Source organism: Pseudophryne corroboree, chromosome 4, assembly GCF_028390025.1.
Source record: "Pseudophryne corroboree isolate aPseCor3 chromosome 4, aPseCor3.hap2, whole genome shotgun sequence".
In the NCBI taxonomy this organism is placed as follows: Eukaryota; Metazoa; Chordata; class Amphibia; order Anura; family Myobatrachidae; genus Pseudophryne; species Pseudophryne corroboree.
Window position 1 is genome coordinate 195825122 of NC_086447.1, and position 16124 is coordinate 195841245.

Here is a 16124-nt window from a genome sequence, read left to right on the forward strand (position 1 = left end):
AAACATCGCTCTCTGTAGCGTAGATCGAGTTTATTACAGATAGAAATCAATTCATCCAGCTTAGTTGGCACATCACGAATGGTTAAATCATCCTTGATTTTTTCTGAAAGTCCATTCCAAAATGCTGCGACCAGGGCCTCCTCATTCCAATTTAACTCTGAAGACAACGTGCGAAACTGAATAATATATTGACTGACAGGACGTAAACCTTGACGTAAACGGAGAATCTCCAAAGATGCTGAGGTGGTTCTACCTGGTTCATCGAAGATTTTCCGGAAGGATGATACGAACTCTTTATAATTAGAGAGAATAGGATCTCCCCTCTCCCACAGTGGCGACGCCCACTCCAAGGCCTGACCGGACAGGAGGGCAATAATATATGCGATCTTAGAACTGGCTGATGGAAAACTAGCGGACAATAGTTCAAACTGGATCTCGCATTGGTTCAGAAATCCTCTGCAAAGCTTTGGGGTCCCGTCAAACTTACTTGGAGAGGGCAACTGCAAATGGGACATAGGCAACGTCACTGGAGAAACCGTTGTGGTAGCCGAAACCACCGGAGCTGGAACTGGGACTTGAGGTGTCTTTTAGTGATGAGCGGGTTCGGTTTCCGAGAAACCGAACCCCCCCCGAACTTTACCCTTTTTACACGGGTCCGAGCCATACTCGGATTCTCCCGTATGGCTCGGTTAACCCGAGCGCGCCCGAACGTCATCATCCCGCTGTCGGATTCTCGCGAGATTCGGATTCTATATAAGCAGCCGCGCGTCACCGCCATTTTCACTCGTGCATTGGAGATGATAGGGAGAGGACGTGGCTGGCGTCCTCTCCGTTTATTGTAGAAGACAGTTGATTCTTGTTTGTTTTTTATTGCTTAATTGTGGGGAGGATTGGGGAGCAGCTGTTAGGAGTACAGTGCAGAGTTTTGCTGATAAGTGACCACCAGTTTTTTTATCCGTTCTCTGCCTGAAAAAAACGTTCCATACCATATCTGTGCTCAGTGTGCTGCATGATATATCTGTGCTGAGTGCTCACACTGCTTAATTGTGGGGCTGGGGAGCAGCTATAGCAGGAGTACAGTGCAGAGTTTTGCTGACAGTGACCACCAGTATACGTTGTCTGCCTGAAAAACACTCCATATCTGTGCTCACAGTGTGCTGCTTTATTGTGGGGACTGGGGACCACCAGTATAATTAATATTATATAGGAGTAGTACAGTGCAGAGTGCACTGCTGTACCTACCTCTGTGTCGTCACTCGTCATCCATTAAGTATACTATCCATCTACATTGTATACCTGTGGTGCATTTTAGACTAGTTTAGCAGTTTGCTGACAGTGTCCACCAGTATACTATATATAGCAGTACGGTAGGCCACTGCTGTACCTACCTCTGTGTCGTCACTCGTCATCCATTAAGTATACTATCCATCTACATTCTATACCTGTGGTGCATTTTTTTAGACTAGTTTAGCAGTTTGCTGACAGTGTCCACCAGTATACTATATATAGCAGTACGGTAGGCCACTGCTGTACCTACCTCTGTGTCGTCACTCGTCATCCATTAAGTATACTATCCATCTACATTGTATACCTGTGGTGCATTTTTTTAGACTAGTTTAGCAGTTTGCTGACAGTGTCCACCAGTATACTATATATAGCAGTACGGTAGGCCACTGCTTTACCTACCTCTGTGTCGTCACTCGTCATCCATTAAGTATACTATCCATCTACATTCTATACCTGTGGTGCATTTTTTTAGACTAGTTTAGCAGTTTGCTGACAGTGTCCACCAGTATACTATATATAGCAGTACGGTAGGCCACTGCTGTACCTACCACTGTGTCGTCACTCGTCATCCATTAAGTATACTATCCATCTACATTGTATACCTGTGGTGCATTTTTTTTAGACTAGTTTAGCAGTTTGCTGACAGTGTCCACCAGTATACTATATATAGCAGTACGGTAGGCCACTGCTGTACCTGCCTCTGTGTCGTCACTCGTCATCCATTAAGTATACTATCCATCTACATTGTATACCTGTGGTGCATTTTTTAGACTAGTTTAGCAGTTTGCTGACAGTGTCCACCAGTATACTATATATAGCAGTACGGTAGGCCACTGCTGTACCTACCTCTGTGTCGTCACTCGTCATCCATTAAGTATACTATCCATCTACATTGTGTACCTGTGGTGCATTTTTTAGACTAGTTTAGCAGTTTGCTGACAGTGTCCACCAGTATACTATATATAGCAGTACGGTAGGCCACTGCTGTACCTACCTCTGTGTCGTCACTCGTCATCCATTAAGTATACTATCCATCTACATTGTATACCTGTGGTGCATTTTTTTAGACTAGTTTAGCAGTTTGCTGACAGTGTCCACCAGTATACTATATATAGCAGTACGGTAGGCCACTGCTGTACCTACCTCTGTGTCGTCACTCGTCATCCATTAAGTATACTATCCATCTACATTGTATATCTGTGGTGCATTTGAGTTGTGCGCAGTATATGTAGTAGTAGGCCATTGCTATTGATACTGGCATATAATTCCACACATAAAATATGGAGAACAAAAATGTAGAGGTTAAAAAAATAGGTAAAGATCAAGATCCACTTCCACCTCGTGCTGAAGCTGCTGCCACTAGTCATGGCCGAGACGATGAAATGCCATCAACGTCGTCTGCCAAGGCCGATGCCCAATGTCATAGTAGAGAGCATGAAAAATCCAAAACACAAAAGTTCAGTAAAATTACCCAAAAATCAAAATTAAAAGCGTCTGAGGAGAAGCGTAAACTTGCCAATATGCCATTTACGACACGGAGTGGCAAGGAATGGCTGAGGCCCTGGCCTATGTTCATGGCTAGTGGTTCAGCTTCAGATGAGGATGGAAGCACTCATCCTCTCGCTAGAAAAAAGAAAAGACTTAAGCTGGCAAAAGCACAGCAAAGAACTGTGCATTCTTCGAAATCACAAATCCCCAAGAAGAGTCCAATTGTGTCGGTTGCGATGCCTGACCTTCCCAACACTGGACGGGAAGAGCTTGCGCCTTCCACCATTTGCACGCCCCCTGCAAGTGCTGGAAGGAGCACCCACAGTCCAGTTCCTGATAGTCAAATTGAAGATGTCAGTGTTGAAGTACACCAGGATGAGGATATGGGTGTTGCTGGCGCTGGGGAGGAAATTGACAAGGAGGATTCTGATGGTGAGGTGGTTTGTTTAAGTCAGGCACCCGTGGGAGACACCTGTTGTCCGTGGGAGGAATAGGGCCATTGACATGCCTGGTCAAAATACAAAAAAAATCAGCTCTTCGGTGTGGAATTATTTCAACACAAATGCGGACAACAGGTGTCAAGCCGTGTGTTGCCTTTGTCAAGCTGTAATAAGTAGGGGTAAGGACGTTAACCACCTCGGAACATCCTCCCTTATACGTCACCTGCAGCGCATTCATCATAAGTCAGTGACAAGTTCAAAAACTTTGGGTGACAGCGGAAGCAGTCCACTGACCACTAAATCCCTTCCTCTTGTAACCAAGCTCCTGCAAACCACACCACCAACTCCCTCAGTGTCAATTTCCTCCTTACCCAGGAAAGCCAATAGTCCTGCAGGCCATGTCACTGTCAAGTCTGACGAGTCCTCTCCTGCCTGGGATTCCTCCGATGCATCCTTGAGTGTAACGCCTACTGCTGCTGGCGCTGCTGTTGTTGCTGCTGGGAGTCGATCGTCATCCCAGAGGGGAAGTCGGAAGACCACTTGTACTACTTCCAGTAAGCAATTGACTGTCCAACAGTCCTTTGCGAGGAAGATGAAATATAACAGCAGTCATCCTTCTGCAAAGCGGATAACTCAGGCCTTGGCAGCCTGGGCGGTGAGAAACGTGGTTCCGGTATCCATCGTTAATTCAGAGCCAACTATAGACTTAATTGAGGTACTGTGTCCCCGGTACCAAATACCATCTAGGTTCCATTTCTCTAGGCAGGCAATACCGAAAATGTACACAGACCTCAGAAAAAGACTCACCAGTGTCCTAAAAATGCAGTTGTACCCAATGTCCACTTAACCACGGACATGTGGACAAGTGGAGCAGGGCAGACTCAGGACTATATGACTGTGACAGCCCACTGGGTAGATGTATTGCCTCCCGCAGCAAGAACAGCAGCGGCGGCACCAGTAGCAGCATCTCGCAAACGCCAACTCGTTCCTAGGCAGGCATACGCTTTGTATCACCTCTTTCCAGAATAGGCACACAGCTGAAAACCTCTTACGGCAACTGAGGAAGATCATCGCAGAATGGCTTACCCCAATTGGACTCTCCTGGGGATTTGTGACATCGGACAACGCAGCAATATTGGCCCTCATTCCGAGTTGATCGGTCGCAAGGCGAATTTAGCAGAGTTACACACGCTAAGCCGCCGCCTACTGGGAGTGAATCTTAGCTTCTTAAAATTGCGACCGATGTATTCGCAATATTGCGATTACTAACTACTTAGCAGTTTCAGAGTAGCTCCAGACTTACTCTGCCTGTGCGATCAGTTCAGTGCTTGTCGTTCCTGGTTGACGTCACAAACACACCCAGCGTTCGCCCAGGCACTCCCACCGTTTCTCCGGCCACTCCTGCGTTTTTTCCGGAAACGGTAGCGTTTTCAGCCACACGCCCCTGAAACGCCGTGTTTCCGCCCAGTAACACCCATTTCCTGTCAATCACATTACGTTCGCCGGAGCGAAGAAAAAGCCGTGAGTAAAAATACTTTCTTCATAGTAAAGTTACTTGGCGCAGTCGCAGTGCGAACTTTGCGCATGCGTACTAAGCGGATTTTCACTGCGATGCAATGAAAAAGAACGAGCGAACAACTCGGAATGAGGGCCATTGTGCGTGCATTACATCTGGGCAAATTCCATCACGTCCCATGTTTTGCACATACCTTGAATTTGTTGGTGCAGAATTATTTAAAAAACGACAGGGGCGTGCAAGAGATGCTGTCGGTGGCCCGAAGAATTGCGGGCCACTTTCGGCATTCATGCACCGCGTACAGAAGACTGGAGCACCACCAAACATTCCTGAACCTGCCCTGCCATCATCTGAAGCAAGAGGTGGTAACGAGGTGGAATTCAACCCTCTATATGCTTCAGAGGATGGAGGAGCAGCAAAAGGCCATTCAAGCCTATACATCTGGCCACGATATAGGCAAAGGAGGTGGAATGCACCTGACTCAAGTGCAGTGGAGAATAATTTCAACGTTGTGCAAGGTTCTGCAACCCTTTGAACTTGCCACACGTGAAGTCAGTTCAGACACTGCCAGCCTGAGTCAGGTCATTCCACTCATCAGGCTTTTGCAGAAGAAGCTGGAGACATTGAAGGAGGAGCTAAAACAGAGCGATTCCGCTAGGCATGTGGGACTTGTGGATGGAGCCCTTAATTCGCTTAACCAGGATTCACGGGTGGTCAATCTGTTGAAATCAGAGCACTACATTTTGGCCACCATGCTCGATCCTAGATTTAAAACCTACGTTGTATCAGGCCCGGCGCTACCCGCTCAGCGAAGGGATGCAGTGCAGGGAGGCGCTGGGACAGAGAGGCGCTCCCCCTGCTCTGAATCCCTTCACTGCTGCGCCGTCCTGTCCCCCTGCTGCTGCTGTGACTGTCACGGTATGACAGTCACTGGCAGCAGCGCCTGCTGAATGAAAAACCTCCTGCCTCCCCTCCCCGTGTGACAGCGGCTGCCGCTGAGTGCGGGACAGAAGGGGGCGGAGCTAAACGGGGTGAAGGGGGCGGGGCTAAACGGGACAGAAGGGGCGGAGCTACACTGACCAGGCTGCAGTACAGAGGGAGACTGGCTTAGGTAAGTGGTGTGTGTGTGTGTGTGTGGTGGGTGGGTGTGTGTGTATATATGTGTGAATTGTGTGTGTGAGGTATGTCTGCGTACGCGCACTTTATGGATGCTAGTATTGGGGGGGCATTACGTATAATGACGCTACTACTGGGGGAGGCCATTACATGCAAGGACGATACTACTAGGGGGGCATTACGTATAAGGTGCTACTACTACAGGGGGGCATTACGTGAAACTACGCTACTACTGGGGTGGCCATTATTTATAAGGACGATACTACTACTAGGGGGGAATTACGTATAAGGATGTTACTACTACTGTGGGTGCACTACGTATAAGGATGCTACTACTACAGGGGGGGCTTTACGCATAACAACGCCACTACTAGTGGGAGGGTGCATTACGTATAAGGACGCTACTACAGGGGGGGCATTACGCGTAACAACGCTACTACTGCTGGGTGGGGCATTACTTATAAGGACGCTACTACTACTACGGGGGAATTACATATAAGGAGGCTTCTACTGGGGGTGCATTATGTATAAGGACGCTACTACTACTGTGGGGCATTACGTATATGGACAATACTACTATTAGGGGGAATTACGTATAAGGACGCTTTTACTACTGGGGGTGCACTACGTATAAGGACGCTACTACTGCTGGGGGGGGCATTACGTATAAGAACGCTACTACTACTTGGGGGCATTATATATAAGGACGCTACTATTACTGGGGGGGCATTACGTATAAGGATGCTACTACTGGGGGGGCATTATGCATAAGGACGCTACTACTACGGGGGGGGGCATTACATGTAAAGATGCTACTACTGGGGGGTGCATTACGTATAAGGACGCTACTAGTACTGTGGGGGGCATTACGTATAAGGACGCTACTACTACTAGGGGGGAACTACGTACAAGGACGCTTCTACTACTGGGGGTGCACTACGTATAAGGACGCTTCTACTACTGGGGGGGGGCATTACGTATATAAGGACGCGTCTACTTCTGGGGGTGCACTACGTATAAGGATGCTACTACTACTCTGGGTGCATTATGTATAAGGATGCTACTACTACTGGGGGGGCACTACGTATAAGGATGCTACTACTACTGGGGGCATTATGTATAAGGATGCTACTACTACTGTGAGTGCATTATGTATAAGGGTGCTACTACTACTGGGGTGTATTACATATAAGGACGCTACTACTACGGGTGGGGCATTACGTATAAGATTAATAAGATTGTGCTACATTGTGGCGTAATTTTAAATGGGGGTACTATTGTGTGGCCATGCCCCTTACTTGTGAGACCACACCCCTTTTCCCGGCGCACGCCAACGGAATATGGGAGGGCGCAATTTTATAGTTTGCAGGGGGGCGCCGAACACCCTAGCACCGGCCCTGCGTTGTATCTCTCTTTCCGGCAGACACAAGTCTGCAGAGGTTCAAAGACCTGCTGGTGAGAAAATTGTCACCATCTCCTCCTTCACATTCTCCCGTAACTGGGGGTGCGAGGAAAAGGCTAAGAATTCCGAGCCCACCCGCTGGCGGTGATGCAGGGCAGTCTGGAGCGAGTGCTGACATCTGGTCCGGACTGAAGGACCTGGCAACGATTACTGACATGTCGTCTACTGTCACTGCATATGATTCTCTCACCATTGAAAGAATGGTGGAGGATTATATGAGTGACCGCATCCAAGTAGGCACGTCAGACAGTCCGTACGTATACTGGCAGGAAAAAGAGGCAATTTGGAGGCCCTTGCAGAAACTGGCTTTATTCTACTTAAGTTGCCCTCCCTCCAGTTTGTACTCCGAAAGAGTGTTTAGTGCAGCCGCTCACCTTGTCAGCAATCGGCGTACGAGGTTACTTCCAGAAAATGTGGAGAAGATGATGTTCATTAAAATGAATTATAATCAATTCCTCCATGGAGACATTCACCAGCAGCAATTGCCTCCAGAAAGTACACAGGGACCTGAGATGGTGGATTCCAGTGGGGACGAATTAATAATCTGTGAGGAGGGGGATGTACACAGTGAACGGGGTGAGGAATCGAAGGATGATGATGAGGTGGACATCTTGCCTCTGTAGAGCCAGTTTGTGCAAGGAGAGATTGATTGTTTCTTTTTTGGTGGGGGCCCAAACCAACCAGTCATTTCAGTCACAGTCGTGTGGCAGACCCTGTCACTGAAATGATGGGTTGGTTAAAGTGTGCATGTCCTGTTTATACAACATAAGGGTGGGTGGGAGGGCCCAAGGACAATTACATCTTGCACCTCTTTTTTCTTTCATTTTTCTTTGCATCACGTGCTGTTTGGGGACAATTTTTTTGAAGGGCCATCCTGCCTGACACTGCAGTGCCACTCCTAGATGGGCCAGGTGTTTGTGTCGGCCACTTGGGTCGCTTAGCTTAGTCACACAGCTACCTCATTGCGCCTCTTTTTTTCTTTGCATCATGTGCTGTTTGGGGAGTATTTTTTTGAAGTGCCATCCTGTCTGACACTGCAGTGCCACTCCTAGATGGGCCAGGTGTTTGTGTCGGCCACTTGTGTCGCTTAGCTTAGTCACACAGCGACCTTGGTGCGCCTCTTTTTTTCTTTGCATCATGTGCTGTTTGGGGACAATTTTTTTGAAGGGCCATCCTGCCTGACACTGCAGTGCCACTCCTAGATGGGCCAGGTGTTTGTGTCGGCCACTTGTGTCGCTTAGCTTAGCCATCCAGCGACCTCGGTGCAAATTTTAGGACTAAAAATAATATTGTGAGGTGTGAGGTGTTCAGAATAGACTGAAAATGAGTGGAAATTATGGTTATTGAGGTTAATAATACTATGGGATCAAAATGACCCCCAAATTCTAGGATTTAAGCTGTTTTTTAGGGTTTTTTGAAAAAAACACCCGAATCCAAAACACACCCGAATCCGACAAAAAAATTTCGGTGAGGTTTTGCCAAAATGCGTCCGAATCCAAAACACGGCCGCGGAACCGAACCCAAAACCAAAACACAAAACCCGAAAAATTTCCGGTGCACATCACTAGTGTCTTTATAGCCGTATGAAGAACCTCCAAACGATCTGCCATAGTTTGCATAAACTGAACTATTTGTGTCTGTATAGACTCCTGATTCTCCAGATGGGAATGGATATTTGTCGTAGCACCGCCTCCTGCGAATTGGTCACCCGACGGATCCATGTGGCCAGTGCTTACTGTCAAGGCCGAGTGTTTTTGTGAATCCGTTAACCCTGGACCAACCGAAGGTGTAGGTGCTGGGGTATGAGAAAAGCAGGGAGGACGAAGAAAGTTCCGTTTCATATATTTATTAGAGGCAACAATTGCAGTAAGGAGTTAAATGACAAGTTATTAATCACCATATATATACTAACGTATTGCATAGAGTGGTAGAATGATAAGCAGGAACAGTCTTAAAGATACATTGAGGAAATGTTCATAAAACTGAGTTTTTAAACAGGCTTGTGAATGAATGATGAATTGTCCAAAAGAAACAATGATTGGTGCCAAACTGTAAGGAGTGTTTAACTGGATATTGCAGACATAAATGAGTAACTGTAGAGACTTGTACTGAAGCTTAAAGATTAAACTGAGAGGCTGTGAAGAATTGACCTTGATTGCAGCAACAATGAAAATACAATACTGAAATGGGTTACTTGCGAGTTCTGAAGATAACACAGCACTGTGAAACTGCAGCAGACGACAATGGTGATGAATGGGTTAAGGTTAGAGCTGAACAAACGAACACCTGAATTTAGTAGAATCCTCCAAAGGCTGTGTAATTGAAGCAGGCAGACAGGGTAACCTCTCACAAGACTCTGGAAATCCACTTGTTTGCCACTGGGAGAGCGATTGACTGACAGCACACCAGGGAGCTGGTGGATCTTTAGTAGTGAAGGCTGCAGGCAGACCTCGGGAGCGGAGGCGATATCTGGACCACGGGAATCACATGGGAATGCACGGGAGAGCACAGAGCTAGGGCATAGAGTAGATACAACAAAGCACTGGCTCAGAGTAACATAATCCCAGCCTACTTAAAGGCAGCACAAGCATGGGATTGGCTAACACTTACCCACAGGTGTTTCACAAGTGCTCTCTGGTGCTCATTTGGTCTCCAACGTGGCCGCCTCCTATACTGCAGACACACTGCGGTGCCTTTGGCCATTTGGTCCCCGCACTCCCAGCTCCCAGAACCTGCATCACCTGTGCCACTGACCACGCCGCGTCCCCACACGGCCGCACAGCACCGCGAGCAACTGCACCGGCAATGGATGGTAGCAGGGCACCCTGAGACCAACAGGGCTCTAAACAGCTGCTTTGGTTGTCTTGTGGTAAATCTTCCTCAGGGTATGTAGCGAGAGTAGCATGTTAGAGCTGATGATAATGATGCTATTGCTCTTGCATATGGAGGAGTGCAGCAGTGCATATGCTTACGACATGCGTATACCATGCATTTGCAGTGGGCATCTGGAGTTGCATTCGCATTATAGTATTTATGACTCAGAATCAGGCCCTAAGTACTGTACATATAGATTATTGTTGTAAACATGTTATGCTATATACTAAAAAATTAATGTGAGAAAAAATTAATAAAAAAAATATATATTTTACCAAGTTACCAAATTGCCCAATATTATTATTTGTCATTGATAGAAAATACATTTAGATTTGTTTTTCTCTCTAGGCAACTGTTCACCACTGTCCTGGTTACTGTTCTGTGCATGTTGCCGATTTAGAAACATTTCTGCTGTACTACATGTTTATCTCAATGGAATAATGTCTATTCCTTTACTATTACTTTGTTCTCATGAGCAAACGTAAAACAATTCAGTGTTCTTTCAGAGGCGCCATGATGTCAGGCATAAGGACAAATATTATGTACCTCGTACTGCTTGGGAAAATCTATTATACAGCTTTAGCTCTGTTCTACCTAAATGTGATATTGATTGTATTGCATAAAATCAATACACCTTGCTCTCAGTCACCATTAAGAGGTGTGATATTATGGGTACAGTGGCTTAGCACACATGGAATGTCCTGCTTTATCTGACACATCTATGTAATCAGGTAGCCACCCCATCTGTTTCTTTGTTATGGTAATGGTGAGGGGATAGACTTAACTTTATGAGCATAGGCAACCAAGTAATTCACAGGTGATACAATAATCAGAACTATTTTGACTGTGGAAGGCACAGCTCTCTATTGAGACATCTCTTGTATGAAAACTTGATTCTTCAATTGGATCATGAAAGTGCTTTGGAAAATAAGATTCAAATTCAGCAGTTTCTGATGGAAGACGAGAAAAACTCTAGGATGATTTTTCTGTGCAGATATTAGCCTGGAATAGGACAGTCTCCTGAGCTCGAGGATAATAAACCATGAACTCCTCAGAATGCAGCCTGGCAACTATAGTCAACGCTTCACTCATGCTGCAGAGAGAAGTGGACTCCAACATCTCTCAGGAAATCAGCCTGCAGTCGCACTACATGATACAGGAGTGGATTATTTATACGTCTTACTCAGAAATGCACATGTTCCTTATTCCTACAATCTTCTGCTGTGTGACAGCACTCTTTTTTACTCCTTTGATATTATTCGCTATTTACTCCAACATCAGCATGCGCCAGGAAATGAGGTTCTTACTCCTGGGAAACACAGTGCTGTGTGACTTGGTATACCTTATGTTCTACGCTTTGACTGCCATATGCAATGTGATGAACCTGAAGATCCCCAAACATATCTGTGTGCTGTTTCTGTTCCTGTTGGCTGTTATGTACTGGGGAGGTGTCCTCACCACAGCCTCAATGGTGGTGGACATTTATTTGGCAGTCTTGTGGCCCCTTCACTATTTGTCATTGCTCCCTGCACGAAGAACTAAAAAACTGTTAATATTGCTCTGGTTTTCATCCTTCTTTTTCCCAGCACTTGTATTTTTGGCCTTGTACTTTACGCAAAATCCAGGGCCATGTCCTCTTGAACTATGTTCCTTACCTATGATCTTGCTCACGGCTCTGCACGGAGACGATGCTCTTAAGTTGTGTTATATCCTATTTGTAATTATTTTTCTTTTATGCTTCTCCTTAATCTTCTGCTGTTATATAGTTTTGTGCTATAAAACTAGAGAAACGGGGATCTGGAAAAGTGTATCATCCAGAGCCAATATAACCTTTCTAATGCATCACACCATATTGTTCTTCTATTTGAGTCCTCTGCTACTTTTGCTGACAGAGTCCTTGCTGTATATGGGAAAAGTGATTGGATTAAGAACAGGATTATGGGTTACACTGACAATTTGCAATGTGCTGATTGTGTTCCCGAAGGCTGCATCGCCTTGTTTGTATGGACTTCGGTACCGTGAAATATACAAGTCACTCAAGTTATTCTTTAGATTAAGAAAGCACAGGTTAGTTGCCCCTGTTATATCAGATATGTAACTCCATAGATCAGTAGGTTTATTTGGTTTCCTGATCCAAATACTTTAGTACAATTGTAGCAACCAACAAGAAAAGGAGACATAGAACCATATATAGAACATGAATTCTATTGTCCCCTATTGTGAGGTTCAGTCACATTACACGCCCCAATGATACTGCAAGTGATAGAGTTATTTGGTTATTCTGAAAGCCAAATCTCATCCAATATGGCCACTTCTGTGTGTACAGTAGCTAAATTGGAAAGTGACATCAATGGCAGAATCTCTGGTCCGACTTACTTAACATAAGCACTCAGTCTGATTGCTATTTGAACTGAATGTTATTAAATAAACTTGTAGAAGTTTAATAAGTTATGGAACCTTTTTTGTGCTTTTCTTGTTGATCAAATTATCACATTATGTAATACTTTATTTTGCAGGAAATATACAAAAACAATATAAAAAATTTAAGATGTGCATGTGGAAGTGTCAGGGAAATAAAAGTAAGAGCCTTAACATTCTGTTTTACTCCATTACTCCTTCATTTCCCTGGGAAAGCATGTGAGGACATGTTGAGTTGAAAGAGTAGAGGGGCTGCAACTGAGTATTGATAGATAGCTACAGAGAGCAGACAAGGATGTGGGTGGAGGAAGTGATGGAGAAGGATTGGGTAGAAAGATAGAAGGAAACCCAAGAGAGAACAAGTCACAAGATCAGGTGAGTGCAGAGGGCATATGGCACAGAAGGTGCAGCTGGAGGAGAGAAGAATGCCCACACAACTATCTTATCGGTAACTAGGCTTGATAGAGTGGGCGAAAGTGAGGCCCCCTTAGGACACAGCAGCTGGAGAAGTGGTGTCAGAGGTGGAAAGCCAGGTTTCTTCGAGTTTATAGAGGTTTTTAGATGTTATGGGTCTATTTACGTATGTGTCCATACACACCTTTTCTATTTCTTCAATTCGGCACACTATGCATAGTACAACTATGTTTTTTTCTACGAGTAGCAAGTGGATGATTTTTAAAATTTTAGTTTTAAATAGTAGAATATGTATAAAGTTGCATATTAAAGAAGCAAATTAAGAAAATCACAAAGTATTGCAAAATATTGGGAGATATGGCATGCCAAGCCGTGCCATACATGACAGGATATTGGAAAGGTCTATGTAGACACATCTGTACTATGACCTTGGAGAGAAATACAGTGGACGGAGATAATAAGCTCCTAACTGCCATGTCACAGGCTGGGTTTGAAGCTGTTGGTTGGTACATTATCTCCACCACTTTATCTCTCTCCAGGGCTTAGTGAATAGACTCTTTAGAGATAAAACGTTGTGGATGAGATCTAGATGGTTCTGGCATTTCAGGGGACACAGGATAAAGGAATGAAGGGGAGATGGGATACAGATATAAATAAGGTTGGCTGCCTTGCTGGTTCATGGTGAAGGGCACAACCTGAGGTGTGGAAGGAAATGAGGAAGCATTGTGAGAATAGGGTAGTGAGGTAGTGTGAGCTACACAGGATGTACTTACAGGAGGTAGGGGAAGAAGGGCAGATTGAAAGACGTCATAAAACGAAATGACTGACAATTATTAACAGTAAGAAACAAAAGTTATCAACAAAATCAGGCTCCAAATAAAGTATTTCCAATTTATATATGCTTCAAGATATTATTGTGCTCATTTAATTTGGTCCACTGTAGTATATATACAGTGCCTTGCTAAAGTATTCACCCCACTTTGCATTTTTCATATTTTATTGCCTCACAACCTGGAATTAAAATGGATTGTTTCAATGTTTGCATCATTTTATTCACAGAACATACTTGTGAGGTTTTTTTGCATAGAGGCAAAAGAGGACTGTTTTGGTGTCTCTCTGGGGCACACTTTTTATAAATTAACTTATTGATGAAGATAGAATGGTGTGAAATGTAATTATAAGGATAAAACGTAACTTTTATTTCATATCAGACGAAAAAAAAGGGAGACAGACAAGATACATAAATAATGCTGTATATATCAGCAAGGTGATAAAAAAAGTATTAAATCACAATGTGACGATATGTGACTCACTTAGTGTAAAGTAGGTGGCAGATGGTTTGTCCGCACTCCCACTGAGAATAAGCGAGTATTAATGTTTGAATTTAATCAGAGCGAAAATTTGGTAAATCTTGTATTCTCTGTAAATTTATGAATTTTTATACATAAGTATATTCATATGAGAGAAACAAGAAAAACCGGCTTTGACGACTCCGTACTCCTTCTAAAAGGTAACACAGGTAAAAGTACTGCAAGGAATGATAGCGGTGGGATTACTGGTGAATGAAGGGTATATACACGGAAGGTGTGTTCCTTGATACTACAGTACCCAGTATTCCCAGAGGGTCATCCTTTCTGGTACTGACCAGGCCCAATGCTGCTTGGCTTCCAAGATTAGACGAGATTGGGCATGTCCAGCATGGTATGACTGTAGATAGTCAAGTATATACATATCTGCGTATGGAGAAACCAATTGCTTAATAGGTTTGGGCTGGTCTGAAAAAGTATGGGGAAAATTATTCCCAGTTACTTTGAAGTATCTGGACACTATGTCCCAATGTTTTGGGTGTAAAAATGAAACCAAGTGAAAGGGGATTTATTCACATATATACAGTACCAAAATTGTACATGGGGCGGCCCGTATCCTGATATTAACACCGGTGCCGAGTGTATTAACGTTGTCAGATACCCAATTGCTTGCCCAAAATGTAGCGTTCAAATACAGCCATACTGGTAATAAGAATTTATAAGAAAACATAAGAAAAAGATCCTCAAGAAGGGCAAAACAAATTCTACATACTCACTGTCTCCCACAACTAAGTTGTGGTGATATCTGTGAGCATGTGACAATTTCCCTACTGGCAAAATGAAGTGTGCCAATAGAGCAAAAAAGTATACATATGTATATATGCACATCCAGGTAATTAAAACAATATATCAGTCTGAATTAGACAAATACAAGGTATGTACCAATGTCTGCATAATCCAAGCAAATTGCTTGGTGGAATAATATTCAGGTAATTGAAATATGTCAGTCTGAATTGGACAAATACAAGGTTAAATAAATAAATGAATTACTAAATACTTTGCAGGAATACCATATGTTGTCACATGAAAGGCATAATGTTTCACATAAAATCCAGCACAAAAGCACAAAAAACAGTGTGATCATTGGTCTGTCTGTTGCAAAGAATTTTTTTTTTACACATATAAGACCATATTTGTCATAATTTGTTCACGACAGACTGTGTGTATTGAGCCTCTGTAGATTTGTTCAGATTCTCCTAAACAATGTCCTGACTGGGCTATTTAATCAGAGGGTTATAAAAATGGTGCATAGATTGCCATCTGATTGATAGTCTCTCTGTACTAGTTAAATACCTGGTCTGTATAGAGGGAATCTGGAGAGACAGCCAGCAAATGCTGTTTGGTCAGGGCTTGTTGCTATGGCAATCTCTCCTGTCCGTGCCGTATGCACGGAGTGGAGAATGCTCATCCCCTGTGATTTAGAAAGGCACAGAGGGATGGGGTGCCTGTCGGAGAGCTCGGTCACAAACTACAAGAGGTGGTGTAAGGTACTTGCGGTGTGCTGGGGAGGAGTCCGCCCGCCGGAGCACCGTGACGGAGATCCCGGAAGTCGGGCGCCGGACCGGAAGTGACGCGCGTTTCGCTGGGAGGAGCTTGTTCACCTGATCGTCTGATCAGTGAGCCCTCCTTGCGTGCCTTTTGACTGATGCTTGAGCCAATCATGTTGTAGAGGGGCGTGATCGGCAGGTGCTGGGATCATTATATGAGAGATGCCCGGGGAGTGTGATTGACAAGTCCGAGGA

General features: G+C 44.6%; 1 protein-coding gene and 1 pseudogene across 1 annotated transcript; one reads left to right on the plus strand and one right to left on the minus strand.

Moving 5' to 3' along the window:
• The first annotated feature begins 11225 nt into the window (after window positions 1–11225).
• Window positions 11226–12281, plus strand: LOC134909236 (olfactory receptor 4N2-like). Its single transcript, XM_063915915.1, has one exon. It carries the CDS (start codon window positions 11226–11228, stop codon window positions 12279–12281), a length of 1056 nt encoding a protein of 351 aa, XP_063771985.1.
• A 2330-nt stretch (window positions 12282–14611) lies between these two features.
• On the minus strand, window positions 14612–14730 carry LOC134911940 (5S ribosomal RNA; annotated as a pseudogene).
• Between the last annotated feature and the right edge of the window lie 1394 nt (window positions 14731–16124).